Below are 16,533 nucleotides of genomic sequence, written 5' to 3'. Positions count from 1 at the left end.
CATAAAAGTAATGCCGATATTTTCCAACTGACGCTAAGAAACCAATATGAGCGGGCAATGCTAGGTCACTGAAGCCAGACCCAAAATAATCCTAAAAGCTTTAATGTATAAGTGCGCTTGTGTAGAAGTTTTGGCAGTTAGCCTTAAGTGGCATTTATAACAGACGCCCTTTATAATACAAAGTAAATTACAATAACTGTATATAGTAATGAAACTTGTGAGTAATGTATATGTAATATTGGAAAGTTGGATCTTAAAACAGTACCATGTAAATATAAAGTAAAACGTCTTCTCATCTTCCAGGTATGCCAACATACGGGCGCACTTTCACTTTGTCAAATGTCAACAACTTCAAAGTGAATTCTCCGGCGAGTGGGGGAGGCAAGGCTGGCGAATACACAAAGGAAGGAGGCTTCCTCGCATACTATGAGGTGATTTTAATTAAAAATTATTGCTTGAATCTTGCTCTATACCGTTTGCATTACGTCGATTCGACAGGATGTGTAAAATTAAAAACTTCTGTCTTCAAAAAACAATAAAAAACTGTCAAAGGTAAACAATCAATAATCCATTTAATCAGCAAATAATAAAAAAAATATTATTTTGAGCAAACAACGTTCGTGCTCTATCATCAGAGCAACCCAGTGGGACCAGTATACGCAGGTGTTCATAATGCTAAATAAAACATATTTTGTTCGAAATTAAAGTATATGTAACTTTACTGCTAAGTATTTTAAAACATATATTGTCTTCTTGAAATATGACAAAGACTGGATCCAACCCGAGAGTTTATTTTTAAGGCTTGATGTAAAAACGATTTATTAATATGACTTATCTGCATCTGTGTATGCTAGAATTGTAGCTCCTAAACCGAGTAACGGGTGAGATTTCTTTTTTACACGCAAAACGTTATGTATATATATATATATATGTGCCGGAGAAATATCGTCATTCCATCGATATTGACATCATTATTGATTCCTTTTAACATTACAAATGACACTTTAGCTTAAATTATACCGAGCAGTTGGTTCGTCTCGCTTTTAATCACAATTTACGAAACCCAACTATATCCAAACCCTAATGACCACAATGATTACTGACTCCTCCATCAGTACTGATGTTGAGACACTATCAAAAGTCAAGATGGGTGCCTCCACTTGATGTACTATTCTCTGATTGGTCGTAACAGTATTCGTTAAGTAATGAAAATTCCAAACTATAAAACAATTAAATAATAACAAAACAAATCAAATTTAATTATGAATCTTAAAAGTATTAGGAGAAATCTCAATGACTAATGAAAGCAACAATAAAAATCAACGGTCAATTGGCTCGATCAGAATATTTTGCGATATTCCGAGCATTCTCTGAATTATGAATATTTTCTAGGTAATAATATAAATTAAGATCCGATACGACAAATCGTGACGTCTCAGTGTAAACGCGTATTTATCATTCTTTGAGACAAAACGGCTGTTTCGCCTGCCAACACAGTTTCCTCCAAGGTTAACGGTTTGATAAAGAAGCACTCTTTTCTAATTCGCAATTTACACGATTATAAACGAGCGAGAATTTGCGATTTTCCTCCCGAGACTCCATTTTTGTCTCGAAAGTTGTATTGAGTGGCTTTTTTAAACATTAAGATACACTTCGTCCTTTTCCATTTCTAACATTATGTGACAGTAAATAATCACGAAGCCTATATTTTTAAGATGCCTAGCTAGTACCTGCCTAAATATAACTAATATTATTTAGGTTAATGCCTCTTTGATAAATTAAATCTTCATAAGAAAACAGGTAATAACAACACCTAACTGGGCCAAAAACATTCTGGGTTCCTCTAAACGAATAGGTATTTGTTTTTATAATTCTGTGTATAAATTAAACAACGCGCTTCATCTTATATATGTGTACTTTGATTTATTTAAAGTAACTTTATAGATTTGTGAAATACTACAAAACGGTGGAGCATACGTTTGGGATGACGAGATGAAAGTGCCATATGCCGTACACGGTGACCAATGGATTGGATTTGACGACGAAAAATCTATCAGAAATAAAATGAGGTAAGTTTTTTTTAATTTGAATATTATATTATCATTTATATAATAATATCAAAAAGGAGTGGCGCTACAATCTTTATAGGTCTGATCATCAGATTTATGTATCTGTTCATGTTCAATCTAATAGGCAAGTAAGTGATCAGCCTCCTGTGCCTGACACATGCCGTTGACTATTTGGGTCTAGGCAAGCTGGTTTCCTCACGATGTTTTCCTTCACCGTTCGAGGAATGTTAAATGCGCACATAGACAGAAATCTCATGCACGGCTACACGCCACTATATGTATGTACAATTCCATATGGTGTTAGTATAAACTATCTTCAAAGAAAAATAAAATTCCCTAACGACCTTCGTCATCACAGAGCTCTAATAAAATAATTATGTTCTAGATGGATCAAGGACAATGGATTTGGTGGAGCGATGGTGTGGACTGTTGACATGGATGACTTTAGTGGAACTGTCTGCGGTGGTAATGTCAAGTACCCTCTCATAGGAGCAATGAGGTATGTAATGCACTTACCGAGTTAGTTAGTCCTTCTCTGAGTTAGTCACAGCGCTTACTAAAAATTTAAAAGCCTGGACACCTGGCTTATAAATTGTTAACTCTATTTAGAAATGCATACATACATTTTGTTATTTTTAATGAAAGTATGAATAAAAGATTACAATATATAAAAAAAATCGTGTAATTATAATTTTGTACCAACCTCATAACCTCATCTTAAATCATAACCATCTGTTTCTGACGATTGAATTTATTTTATAGATAGTTGATCAGCCTTCTGTGTCTGGCAAATTTTGGTAGTTCGATAAATACATAAACCAACGTTTAGCCATAATAATAATGCATAAAATGATAACAATTCGTTTTTGTATGAAATGGTGCGAAGAAAAGTTAATGTTCCGTAAATATACATTTATCTGATATCTCTCGAAGGATCACCGCACCGTGTGATTCGTTTTCAATAGAAAACATTTGAGTATTCGACTGTTACAATATAATATATATTTTATGACAAACTATCCATCGAATAGAAAAGAAAATCCGATTTAATATTTCGTTAAGATGTTTTTATACCAATATTGAATAAATATACACCCAGGATTTTGAATAAGTTCGTTGTTTAGTTTCACACTGTACAAAAATTCTTTATAATAATACAATTTCTTTACAATAATAATGGCGCATGAGCACTTCCGTATGTGTATCAGGATCATTTGTTTTTTCTGTAAGCAAGGCATTGGATGCCTTATTATCGTTTCCTCACGATGTTTATCTTCACTCTTCTAGCGAGAGCTTAATGCACACTTAAAAATGTATTGTATATGTGTGTAATGCCGAGATCAAAACTATGTACTCGGGAATGAGAATCGCACGCTCAAGCTACTTATCCAACACTGCTATATGTTATATCTACATAGTACCGTGTATAGAAGAAATTCCATATTTATTTAAATACAAATTTTTTTAAGGAATTGTTTTAATGTTTATACACAATATATTTTAATTATTGTTTCAAATAATTCATTAATTATTTTCCAACCCGTAATTGCTAAGTCGAGAATAACTGAAATGCGGAAGTAATAAACGATTCTCCAAATGTTATTCAATCCACGAACTTTAACAAGAGAAAAGTTGGTACGTTTTAGAAATTTAAAGTGTGCTCGTTCTATTAACTGCTGATCTCAGCAGTTTTCCACGATTTATTACCTCTAAAAGTTTTCAACTGGCTACAATATAAAGAAATCTGAAATGGATAGTTTTTTAATTAAAGTTTGTATTCTTCAATCAATATGTAGGAATAGAACTGGCACAGTGTTTCATATAATTATTTGATACCTAAGTGTAGGGGCCATTAATAATATTTTTTTATTTAGTATTGTGTGATATTCATTAAAAATAAATACTTGGAATTACAGATAAATACATAGTTTACCTAGCGTAAGACTATCTACCTATCTCTTATGTCATAGATTCGAACCCCAGCCGAACACTACTAGCGCATTTAACACTTAAACATTTGATAAATTTTAGGCGTCGGGACGTGACGACCCCATCGCCCACTGGTGAAATAACCTGTGACAGAGGTTATTTCACCAGCGCAATCAGTCAATCCCTTCCTATTGGGAGTGCCATGCTGTTGCCTCCAGCCAAACGTCTGTCTTTCAGAAAACCGGCGTAAAGTGATACAAAAGGTTCGCCTTCTTGTACTCGCGTTTCGTGCGGTGAGAAAGATTCCCGGAGCCCACCCCCCCCCCCCTACAAGAAATATGAAGGTGCAGAATAATCAGAATCTACCCCAGGGGGGTACCACACGCGCTTGCGGTGGGGAATCCCCCTCTGGGCGTCCACCACCGGGACACTCAGCACCCGGTGGTGGACGCACAGGCTGCCCTTCGTATTCTGGGGGGGGGGGGCAATTCTGCGTTCTTTAAAAAAAATAATTATCGGTCTCGGGGCAAACGGAGCAATCCAACAAAGGCACCCCCATCCACACTCGCCGTGGACTTCACAAATATTAGGGGGCTCAACTCCAACATCCACGCTGTCCACTATCATTTAGAGACTGCGAAGCCGGCCTTGCTCTTTCTTACCGAGACTCAGATTTCCTCCCCGGCTGATACTTCTTACCTCTCCTACCCGGGGTACAAATTGGAACATTCATTTGTGCCGCGGGCTGGAGTTTGCGTGTACGTCAGAGAGGATATCTGTTCTCGTCGCCTCGGGACGCTTGAAGGAAGGGACCTATCTAACCTCTGGCTGCGCGTAGACTGCGATAACCATCCGCGATTCTACGCGTTCCTGTATAGGTCCCATAGCGGAAATACCGAAACTGACCGACTCATTGAGCACATCCAAATGGCTACAGATTCCCTGCTCGAAAGGATTCCTACCGCTGAAATCGTGATACTTGGCGATTTTAACGCCCACCATGCCGATTGGCTCGGCTCTGAAACCACCGATCACGCGGGAAGATCCTTTCACGACTTTGCTTTAGCCTACGACTTGACGCAAATGGTCTCTGCGATTACGCGAATACCAGATGTGGATGATCATAAACCTTCTTTGTTGGACCTTCTGCTGACTTCACATCCGGAGACCGACCAAGTCTCTGTTGACCCGCCATTGGGTTCATCAGATCATTGTGTGGTACGGAGCATTGTGCCTTTACGGCCTAGCTTTGCGGGCTGTCGCCGTGTGTGGCACTATAAGTCAGCAGATTAGGACGGGATGCGGTCTTTTTTTGCGTCCTACCCTTGGAGGCCCATTTGCTTTTCGTTGAGTACTCCGGATGCCGTCGCTGACTCGCTGGTCGCTGGTCCTGCAGGGCATGGAACTTTTTATTCCATTCTCTGCGGTGCCGGTCGGTGGCAAGTCCCAGGCGTTCGTGCAAAGAGGCTTTACGCCGTAAGCGTGAATGCTTTAAAGCCTGGGCAGAAGCGGCGACATCCTGTGATGCGGCTATCGGCGAACGTAAAAAAGCATACAATTCAGCCTCTAGGTCCTTCAAACGGGAAATCGCTAAGGCAAAGTCAGAGCATATTGCCAGGTTTGGTGAGAGATTGGCCCACCATCCTTCGGGAACTCGAGCCTTCTGGTCTCTTGCCAAAGCTGTCCAAGGGAATTTCTGTCAGCCCTCTATTACACCACTACATAGGGAGGATGACTCACTGGCCCATACTGCAAAAGAGAAGGCCGATCTTCTAGGCTGTCTCTTTGCGTCGAACTCAACTTTGGATGATCAGGGGAAGGAACCACCGACATTATTGCGGTGTGATACTACGATGCCTGAAGTTACATTCCGGCAACGTGCTATCCGTAAACATTTATTTTCCCTGGACATCCATAAGTCGTTATCGTGATTTATGTGTCTTTTTACTCTTTAATGTATCTTTAATATTTTATTCCTGTTTAGTTTTGTTTAATAACTGTGTATTACATGTATTTTGCACTACTTGCCTATCTTATTTAATACATTTATTTTTTTCTTTACTCACAGTGGTTGCCTGGAAGAGATCGCTCGTAAGCGATAAGGCCGCCAGTTGCCCTCCTTTTGATTTAATTATGTTAATTTTTATTTTTATTTTGTAGTGTAACGAAGTGTAAATAAATAAATAAATAAATAAATAAATAAGTCGAGCGGACCTGATGGCATCCCCCAATTGTGCTGCGTACTTGTGCTCCTGAGTTGGCTCCGGTCCTAGCGCCTTTTCCGGTACCTGTACTCCCTCAACACTGTTCCGAAGTGCTGGAAGACAGCTTTGATACACCCGATCCCTAAAAAATGCGATCGCTCTGATCCGTCCAACTATCGCCCAATCGCAATAACCTCCTTGTTCTCCAAAATAATGGAAACCATTATTAACGGCCAGCTCTTGAGGTATCTAGAGGGCAGCCAGCTGATTAGCGATTCTCAGTACGGCTTTCGTCGTGGTCGCTCAGCTGGTGACCTCCTTGTATACCTTACACATAGGTGGGCAGAGGCAATTGAGTCCAAGGGGGAGGCGCTGGCGGTAAGTTTGGACATCGCGAAAGCCTTCGATCGGGTGTGGCACAGAGCACTGCTCTCGAAGCTTCCAGCCTATGGGCTCCCCGAGAAATTATGCAACTGGATTTCCAGCTTTCTCGCTGATCGGAGCATTAAGGTCGTCATCGACGGAGCATGCTCCGACCTTAAACCCGTCAATGCTGGTGTCCCACAAGGCTGTGTCCTATCCCCGACCCTGTTTATTCTGCATATTAATGATATGTTGCAACTTAGCAACCTTCATTGCTATACGGACGACAGCACTGGGGATACTTTTTACACGGGCCGGGCAGGTATTTCACGGGCTGTTGTTGATGAGTGCCGGAACAAACTTGTGTCTGAAGTCGAAACTCTTTTACGTGGAGTCTCGGACTGGGGTAGACTAAATCTAGTCCAATTTAACCCCAAGAAGACACAATTATGCGCGTTTTCCACTAAAAAAACTCCCTTTGTCGCTACTCCCCTCTTTGAAGGCACTCTCCTTAAAGCCTCAGCTAACATCGGAATATTGGGCGTTGACATATCGAATAACGTCCAGTTTCGCGGTCATTTGGAAGGGAAGGCTAAATTAGCCTCCAAAAAGCTTGGTGTGCTCAGCAAGGCGAGACGGTACTTCACTCCGGGCCACCGCTTGCAACTCTATAAAGCGCAAATTCGGCCCCACATGGAATACTGTTCTCACCTCTGGGCGGGAGCTCCCCAGTACCAGCTCCTTCCACTTGACCGTATTCAACGAAGAGCGGTTCGAATCGTCGACGACCAATCACTTTCCGTGCGGCTTGATCCCTTGGCGTTGCGTAGAGATGTTGGGTCTCTCTGCATCTTCTACCGCATTTACCATGGGGAGTGTTCAGAAGAGTTGTTCGGTTTAATACCCGCAGCTGAGTTTCATTATCGGACGTCAAGGCAAAATACAAAATACCATCCGTATCACCTCGACGTCCGTCGTTCCACAACTGAGCGTTTTCTAAGGCAGTTTTTGCCGCGCACCACCACTATGTGGAACCAGCTGCCCACTGAAGTATTTCCGAACCAATTCGACTCAGGGTCCTTCAAGAAAAGAGCGTACCAATTCTTGAAAGGCCGGCAACGCACTTGCGAGCCTTCTGGCAATGTGAGTGTCCATGGGCGGCGGTATCGCTTCACATCAGGTGAGCCTCTTGCCCGTTTGCCTGCTATTACATTAAAAAAAAAACAAAAAAGGAATCATCGTTATCAAAAAATCGTGGGAGAACAAACACACCTTAGACCATTGGGTCTAAGGTGTGTGATAGTTGACTGTGTTGGGCACATAAGGCTAATCATCTACTAGCATGTAAGAAAATCAAATGATCATGAAACTGGTACAGAAATCGGAGGCAAGGCCAACGTTTCTATCGGCAATTTGCCGATATGGTGATAATACTGCATTACCATGGTTGTTAATAGAATTCATATTGGTTTTCAGGGAAGAACTCCGTGGTATCTCCCGTGGTAAAGACGCGAAAGACGTAGACTGGTCTACTGTAGCAGCCAGTATCGTCGAGGAAGAAACAGAGAAACCAGAACCGATTAAGATTAGCCTCTCAGATGTCCTTAGCAAGGTGAAGAAGCCTACTAAGGCTATCAGAATCAAGAACAACAATGCAGCGATCCTTGATAAAAACAGTAAGTTATTCTTACCGTATTTCTATATACATATAAATAAACCTGTAGGACAGATAAAAGTGACATCTGCATCGTAATTGAGGGTGTTTTTTTTTATTATTTTCAAGGAATAAACTTTATCAGAATCAAAATAGATTCTAGTACAATCTCTCGTAGGTTCTACAATCAAATTAGCTATATTGAAACCGACCGTGACTACTAGTTACTAATAAATATGCGTTGTTGTAAATATTGCAAACAGATAAGTGTTTAATATTACATTATTAGTAAAAATATATGTGGGTGTAGATTTCCATATTGAAATCCTTTCTAAAAAGGTGATCCCCATTACATGAATTAAAAAATGAATATAGTTTCATACACAGTTATATCGTGCAAATATTTTTTTTACTTTCACTTGCAATATTTGTCTAATTACACTCACAATTGGACATCATTATTTGCACTTTATGTATCATTAACTTTCTAAATTGAAACTAGTGATGATATCATTTTACATTGAAAAGTAAACACTACTTTGACCCCACACAGTATTAACATATTATTCAATTAGAAACTTCCTTTTACGTGATAAAGTTAAGGAACACGATATAAATTAGTCAAGCTGAAGCAACAATGTTCAGTGTTATAAAAGTTTTATATTACGTATTATACTTGAAAATACGAGCGATATGCCGTGGTACGGAGTGTCACAAGGGTCACTTCTCAGTACTTACTTGTACATAACAGGCAAGAAACTCTCGGCGAACAAAGTCTGTCGACATAGTTGCTAAAAGTTCCAAACATCGAGTGCTTTTACACTCGAATGCTCGACCAGAATTTAAAGAGCTCCAGTTTTAAAACCAAGTCTACAGCTGTCGTGGTAATTGTAGGGCGTATAGGCCAGCACAGATTGGTTCGTTAAGAATTGATGTTTTGTGATTTAGGCTTGTCAAGTTTATGAAACAAAGAGTTTAAGTACTGGAGCTTACATTACACGATGTGTTTTGGTTAATTTTCTGTATATTTTACATTACGACACACATTTACAATTATATTTACCAAATATTAACAAATAACTGTTACTGCTGAGTTAACCTTTTATTAATCTTAACGTCTATTCTATTTCGAAAATAATTTAATAAAGATTAAGAAGAAGAAAATGCCAATTTCGTGATTGATGAGTCTAATTTCATAAAGTTGTGAGAGTGATCTCAAATCTTCCTCGATTTATAGTGATCTTTGATTAGCTTTTTTTCGTTTATAAACCTATTTTACCATTGATTATGATATCTATTATAACGAATTTGAAAAGGCGTCAAAAATATAGTTGCAATAGGATACTATTGAACCAAATGTGTATATAATTAATTATATTAATATGTAGGCAGCTTTTCATTATTTTATTATTCAAAGTTAGAGTAAGTACTCCTCTCTCAAAAGCTGGCAATGCGCCCACTAAAAATGGATGTCCATGGGCTGCGATGACTGCCCTTTATGAGCGTCGTTTGCCCCCCTTTAATATAAACAATCTTAGTATATAACTTTTCTTAATGTGATTTCTAAATATGTTTCCTTTTTCAGAACGTGACCCCCAAATTTTGTGTTACCTCACTTCATGGTCATCAAAACGACCTAGCGCTGGACGCTTTATGCCAGAGAACGTCGACCCAACTCTATGTACACACGTTATCTATGCTTTCGCAACTCTGAAAGATCATAAGCTGACAGAAGGGGATGAAAAAGATGCTGACATGTACGACAAAGTAGTTGGACTGAGAGAGAAAAATCCTAATTTGAAAGTAAGCATAATTAGTCCATCAAAAATCTTTTAATATTTAATTATATTTATTAAATGAAACATATTTCTATTGTATCTATTAAATTGAATACAAATATGTATCAAACTTCTCAAATTTAAAAAATAGATTACGCTAGTTGTTTATATTTAGTTTAAATAAATATAGGAATAACAGGCATTCATCGGTAATGTTACACAATTTTAAGAGTTATGTTTTTTCAAGTCATCATCATAAGTTATCCTTTTGCTAATTTCGTGCAAAAATGATTTAAATATATAAATGTACTGACCACGCATTGCACAATTCAAATTGGTTATATGTTATACCTTTACACCTTTATGTAACTTTTTAGCAATTAAATAATAATTAATATATGTAATGATACATAATGAAAAATATGGAAAAGGCTCCCAAATGGCCATACAAATACAAATACTAGAACTGTAACAAAACTAACCTTAATTTTTCGATTTTGTATCTCAAAATAATTTTATCAATATAGGTAAACAAGACAACTTATGAACATATCAATAGAAAAGATGTTAAATTGACATTAACTACCAGTTCGCATGTCAAGGGCGTCCGCCACTCTTTTTAATCGCCAAGTTTTGAGTCATACAAATGGTTTGAACTGGAGCAAATCAATCCCAAGGATTAGGATTATTTAAACTATACTAGTATAGTAACACAACTAATACTTATACTAAGAAATGTTAATAATTATTGTATGATATTTAAGACTATTTAGGATACCATACGAACCTGAACTTAACCTGTGCATTAAAACAATGATAGAAATACATAAAATCAGTAAATTAAATTTAAGAATTTTGGTCTTAGTGGCACTCTCAAAGCTCCACACTATAATGCCGTTCACGATTCATGGTCTGTTCTTGATCTGGTAAAAATGTAGTGAAAAACAACTTAGGCATACTATCGGTAGCGATCCAGTTCCGCTCGAATCCAAATTATTTACGAAGATTTCATCTGACCGAGAACGACCTGTGAACGGTATTATAGAGTGGATACAGCATTTTAGCATCTCCTCGTTGTATTGCGATGCTAGGATGAGTCAGAAAATCTCTGGGATTTGGTATCTATGAATTGCGTTAAATTAAATAGACAGTTTAACATGGGTACATTTCTCCTGGATGGCCAGCCCTCGAATAGGCCGCATTTTACTAAACATTGGGTGGGCTTGTGGCTTATTGTCTGCCCGATTTTCAGATCCTTCTAGCCATCGGAGGATGGGCGTTCGGATCCACACCTTTCAAAGAACTCACCTCCAACGTATTCAGAATGAACCAGTTTGTGTATGAAGCTATTGAATTCCTTAGGGATTACCAATTCAACGGCCTTGATATCGACTGGGAGTACCCAAGGTATATAAAAATTTTAATAGCGTAATATTTATTTTTTAACGTTTTGGGCAATTTTTACTGTATTTATCAATATAAAGAAATTGAAATAAAGTATTTTCTGGTGACTCAATAAATAAACGTGAATCTTTACTTCTTAACTTTGAAATAAAATATATCGGCAACGCAATTGCGAGCCCTCTGGCAATGTGTCAATAGGCAACGGTATCGCTTAACATCAGGTGAGTTAACTTAATATTATATGTTAACTTGTCAAATGTTGGTCCTATCCAGATATTTTATTTTAATTTCCTGGGCCAACGGTTGTATATATATTATATTTATTCATTGCAGAGGAGCCGACGACCGCGCAGCATTCGTATCCCTCCTAAAAGAACTACGTTTAGCATTCGAAGGTGAAGCGAAATCTTCCGGTCAACCGCGTCTTCTGCTAACAGCAGCTGTCCCAGCTTCTTTCGAAGCTATTGCAGCCGGTTATGATGTACCGGAAATATCTAAATACTTGGTAAGTTGTTCATCTTCGTTCATTTTTGTTAACACTAGGGAGTCATTAAGTACTATATTATAACAGTTACATATATTTTTTCCCACATACAAATATACAATTTTTACAATTCTTAACCTACATAGTAATAATAATTTAAAAAAAAATTAAATACAAAATTGGGACGAATTTAAAATAATTATAGAATCAAGTTTGGACATACTCGGAGACGAGTATGTTATGTGACAATTTATAAGTGTGAAATTATTGCTAACATTTCGTTTGCGCTTCTAATTAACTAAAATATATATGTAACTTAACTAATGTTAGGTTACATAACTGTCGAATGGAATTATTTTTTCTTACTTAGCTGTATTACAATAAATGTTACCTACAACTTTATTACACGGTAAATATTTCGATGCCAGTACATTACAATAATTTCTTCGAATTGAGTAAATGATTAATGGATTACCTTCTGAGAAGCAACCCGAAAACTTCCGTTTCTAATCAATTTTCATGAATGTTGCCAAGTTAGCTTTTTAATGTTCCTTAAGTATATTTGACGAAAATTGTTTACTTATCTATATAAAGCTCTAATGGGCTTCATTTATTTAAGATGGGATCGATTCAGTAATCTAAGCCGAACAAATTATTGTTTCGGCGACAATGAATCCCAGGACTTTTGTATAAAGACCTAACTAAACTTAATTCGCAAGTGTCATCTACAAAAGCCAAGTATAATCATTCAAGACAAGAGCGTACTTCTGGCAGTGTCAGTGTTCATGGGCGGCGATATCACTTAACATCAGATGAGCCTATCAGTTTGCCGCCTGAAGTAAAGATACATTTTTTTCATTTATTTCACAATAAAACTATCATGTCTATAATCCTATTCCAAATTTTCAGGATTTCATCAACGTTATGACATATGACTTCCATGGACAGTGGGAACGACAAGTTGGTCACAATAGTCCACTCTTCCCTCTTGAGAGCGCTACCAGCTACCAGAAGAAACTTACTGTGGTAATTATTTGGTATATCATAAAAATGAAGTCCGAGGATATAGGGTAGACAAATGTCTTTTATCAGACTTCTGGGTGTTTGTTTCTTCGGAAATCTCAGGTCATGATACGTTAGGTGCGTTTATACTAAGCTACGGAAATTATAAAGTTACATTATGATTTTTAATTAAAAACTCTTTAAATTAAGGATTACAAACCCAACCAAGACATTCTAACATAACTAAACAAATAAGATATTATATTTACAATATTTTAAATCTGAAATAAAATAAAATAGGTCTGGGTCTCAGATTTCTGTATCGGTTTCATAATAATTTGTCAATCTAATAGGCAAGTAGGTTCTGTAGGTAGGCCTTCTGTGCCTGACACACGCCGTCGACTTTTTGGGTCTAAGGCGATTTCCTCACGATGTTTTCCTTCACCAAAATGTTTCTACATAAGAGATGTTATCTACCGGGTGAAAGAGTCGTAGAGCAAAACTAAAAAAATAAATTTTATATTCATTTCACCTTCATTCAATATGTGATAACAAAATGCATTAGTTTAAACTTATTTCTTACAAGGATTAAGCGTGAACCATTCTGACGCCATTATAAATAATATTTGGCTATTTTAATCTATAATTGATTGATTATAGGACTATTCTGCGCGTGAGTGGGTCCGACAAGGTGCACCAAAAGAGAAGCTTATGATTGGTATGCCGACGTATGGAAGATCATTCACTCTCATCAATGACACCCAATTCGATATCGGCGCGCCTGCGTCTGGTGGAGGTAAGGTTTCCAATAATTACCATAATATTAGCCATGTATATAAACAAGCCGCAGCTAAGATTTAAAAAAAAACTTTTGACTTTTTTAGAAAATTAGATTTGGAATTACTACAATTTTTGTGACTAAAAACCATGAAAACTGTACCAAGAAAATGTTTTTCACCTTTTAAACATGTTTTCCAAGTATTTCAAACCGAGAACCACTATTTGCAGTTACTAAACCGTTTAAAAATCTCGTCTCAAAGCAATGAGAATGAATTTAAAAAATTATTTTGCTACGTTACTTAAAAATTTACGTGAAGTTTCTAAGCTTATTGTAAAACAGGTCAAACCGGAAGATACACAAATGAAGCTGGCTTCATGTCTTATTACGAAATCTGTGACTTCCTTCGAGAGGATAATACTACTCTTGTCTGGGACAATGAACAGATGGTGCCATTCGCTTACAGAGATGATCAGTGGGTGGGTTTTGATGACGAGAGATCACTTAAGACGAAGGTAATAAAAACTGTTCATTAACAGATATTGAATTTAAAACAACAAAATGTTCTATAGTTTTAAGCAAAATGTATTGTCAAATATTTGAAAAGTTACCTTAATTTAAAGACAATTGTTATTCACGTTAGAGAGCGTTCAAGTATTACTTAATTAATTTCGGGGGGGGGGGTCCTCTTGTATAATGTTACGATGGTGGGCGGGGATTGAATTACGCGTTATTGTTTATATTATTTTCCACTTTCCAGTACTTTACACCACATAATGGTAAGTCTTAGGTGTAAAGAGTTACTGGGGTTGGTTACGAAACGTTTTAATATTGGATGTAGAAACGATACGGCCCGTTTCATGGAGGGGGGGTCAAGAATCTCTAAAAATTGCGTGACGTAAAACTTGAACGCTCCCTTAATCAGTTTTAATGTATTTGAATTTGTATTACGTATAAGTTGCTAGGGCGCAGTTTAACGAAAATATTAATTACGCATCGACCAAGTCACATGTATCATGCAGTGGCGCCCCAATGAAGTACTGATTAATAAATGAGATGAACATATCAAAACTTGAACTTAAATGGTTCGATTCTATAATGCGTGATGTTTTTAGATGGCATGGCTTAAAGAAGAAGGCTTCGGTGGAATCATGGTCTGGTCTATCGATATGGACGACTTCAGGGGGTCATGTGGTACCGGAAAGTATCCTCTCATTACAGCCATGAAACAGGAACTCGGTGAATACAAAGTCAGACTGGAGTATGATGGACCATATGAAAGTTCAGTGGGAAGCGGGCAGTACACTACTAAAAATCGTAAGTTTTTAACTTGAGCATTGTCACTTGGTGACAGAATAGCCATATTTATAATCAATTATAAATCTCGTTCTGAAACCGACACGACATGGGCCTGAAAGGTCGGCAACCCACCCGCTATCCCGCCCGGGGCGTTGCATGTGTCCGTTGGCGGCTTTTTACCCTTTCAAAGAGAACTGGCGCGGCTCCTCGTTTGACTCATTAAAAAAAATAGTTTTCGTAATCATGAGATTTTATTAGGTATGGTTTAGTTTAAAATTATACTTATATTGTTAACAAACTTCTGAAGCTATTCTTCAAATAATGTTATGTTTAAGTTCCTTTTTAATTAGACTTAACACAGTCAAGTCTTGCTCTGCTATAAGCCTCAATTTCCATTAACCTTTATTCTCAGCCAACGAAGTGACCTGCGAAGAAGAAGATGGCCACATCTCATATCACCCAGACAAAGCAGATTGTACAATGTACTACATGTGCGAGGGAGAGAGGAAACACCACATGCCATGCCCCTCTAACCTTGTGTTCAATCCCAACGAGAACGTCTGCGATTGGCCAGAAAATGTCGAAGGTTGCCAGCACCACACACAAGCGCCAGCTGCTAGGAGATAAGGAAACTAGTAGAAATAGGAAAGTAGAACTTACAACATGAATTTAAATGTCATTTGTAGAAAGTAGATGTCTTGATTCAAATGAAAAATATTTGGTGCAAAGCTTGGTTTGGCAAAGTATTTTAACACTCGTTTTAGACGTCATAGGAACCTAACTAGGGCGGTTTAAACCTGATGGTTTTTCTTTTGTTATAAAAATCTGAGTGTATTATTACGCTGTACTGGCGGATGTTATGCAAAATATCTATATATATATATATATATATATATATATATATATATATATATATATATATATATTATTAATTATATACATATATATATAATTTTCGTGACACAATGCTTGTTCCCATACTCCTCCGAAATGGATCGACCGATGCATATGAATTTTTTTATACATATTCAGTAAGTCTGAGAATCGGCTACTACTACCCCAAAAATTTATTTTTTATCTTTAGACAATATTTTTTGTTTTTAATTTTTTTTACTACAACATACAAAAATACATACAACCGTCAATTGTCACCCCTCTACAATCAACCCCTATTTTTATTATAGCAGATAGCTTTTTCTTTTCAACAAAAAAAAATGTTTCCTGGAAATAATATACATGGCAAAACGACGTTTGCCAGGTCAGCTAGTTAATACATAAAAAATGATTACATCACTTTCTACAAATGCACCTTTCTTCCACCTTAAATATTTATTAATGACAGTTCGTGTGATATAATGTAAATTTTTATTTGAGTTTTGTACTTATTTTTATACTATCGTAAACTTAGGCAAATTCGACTATTAAGTTTACTGTTAGTACATTGTAATGTATAGTGTTTCCACATATATAACGTAAGAAAATTTTATTTTATATAATTCGTGAAATTATACATAGAGATGTCAAAGTTAATTTGAATATATTGACTAATTTGTCCTATTGATAAACACC

The 16,533-nt window shown here is 37.1% G+C and overlaps 1 protein-coding gene across 1 annotated transcript in view; it reads left to right on the top strand.

Annotated features, from left to right (window-relative positions):
• LOC123712637 (probable chitinase 10) overlaps positions 1-15,825 on the top strand; it is a 90,431-nt gene extending 74,606 nt beyond the window's left edge. Inside the window, exons 8-19 of the mRNA XM_045665862.1 lie at positions 304-431; positions 1,945-2,069; positions 2,455-2,568; positions 8,042-8,241; positions 9,805-10,022; positions 11,250-11,404; positions 11,735-11,906; positions 12,795-12,911; positions 13,548-13,683; positions 14,008-14,180; positions 14,781-14,982; positions 15,377-15,825. Coding sequence (XP_045521818.1) covers positions 304-431; positions 1,945-2,069; positions 2,455-2,568; positions 8,042-8,241; positions 9,805-10,022; positions 11,250-11,404; positions 11,735-11,906; positions 12,795-12,911; positions 13,548-13,683; positions 14,008-14,180; positions 14,781-14,982; positions 15,377-15,591 — 1,955 coding nt within the window. The 3' untranslated portion in view covers positions 15,592-15,825. The remainder of the gene's footprint in view (positions 1-303; positions 432-1,944; positions 2,070-2,454; positions 2,569-8,041; positions 8,242-9,804; positions 10,023-11,249; positions 11,405-11,734; positions 11,907-12,794; positions 12,912-13,547; positions 13,684-14,007; positions 14,181-14,780; positions 14,983-15,376) is intronic.
• The last annotated feature ends 708 nt before the right edge of the window (positions 15,826-16,533 follow it).

Source organism: Pieris brassicae, chromosome 7 (assembly GCF_905147105.1).
Source record: "Pieris brassicae chromosome 7, ilPieBrab1.1, whole genome shotgun sequence".
Classification (NCBI taxonomy): Eukaryota; Metazoa; Arthropoda; class Insecta; order Lepidoptera; family Pieridae; genus Pieris; species Pieris brassicae.
Note: the sequence above shows the minus strand (reverse complement) of the source record. Positions and strands in the feature narration are given on the sequence as shown.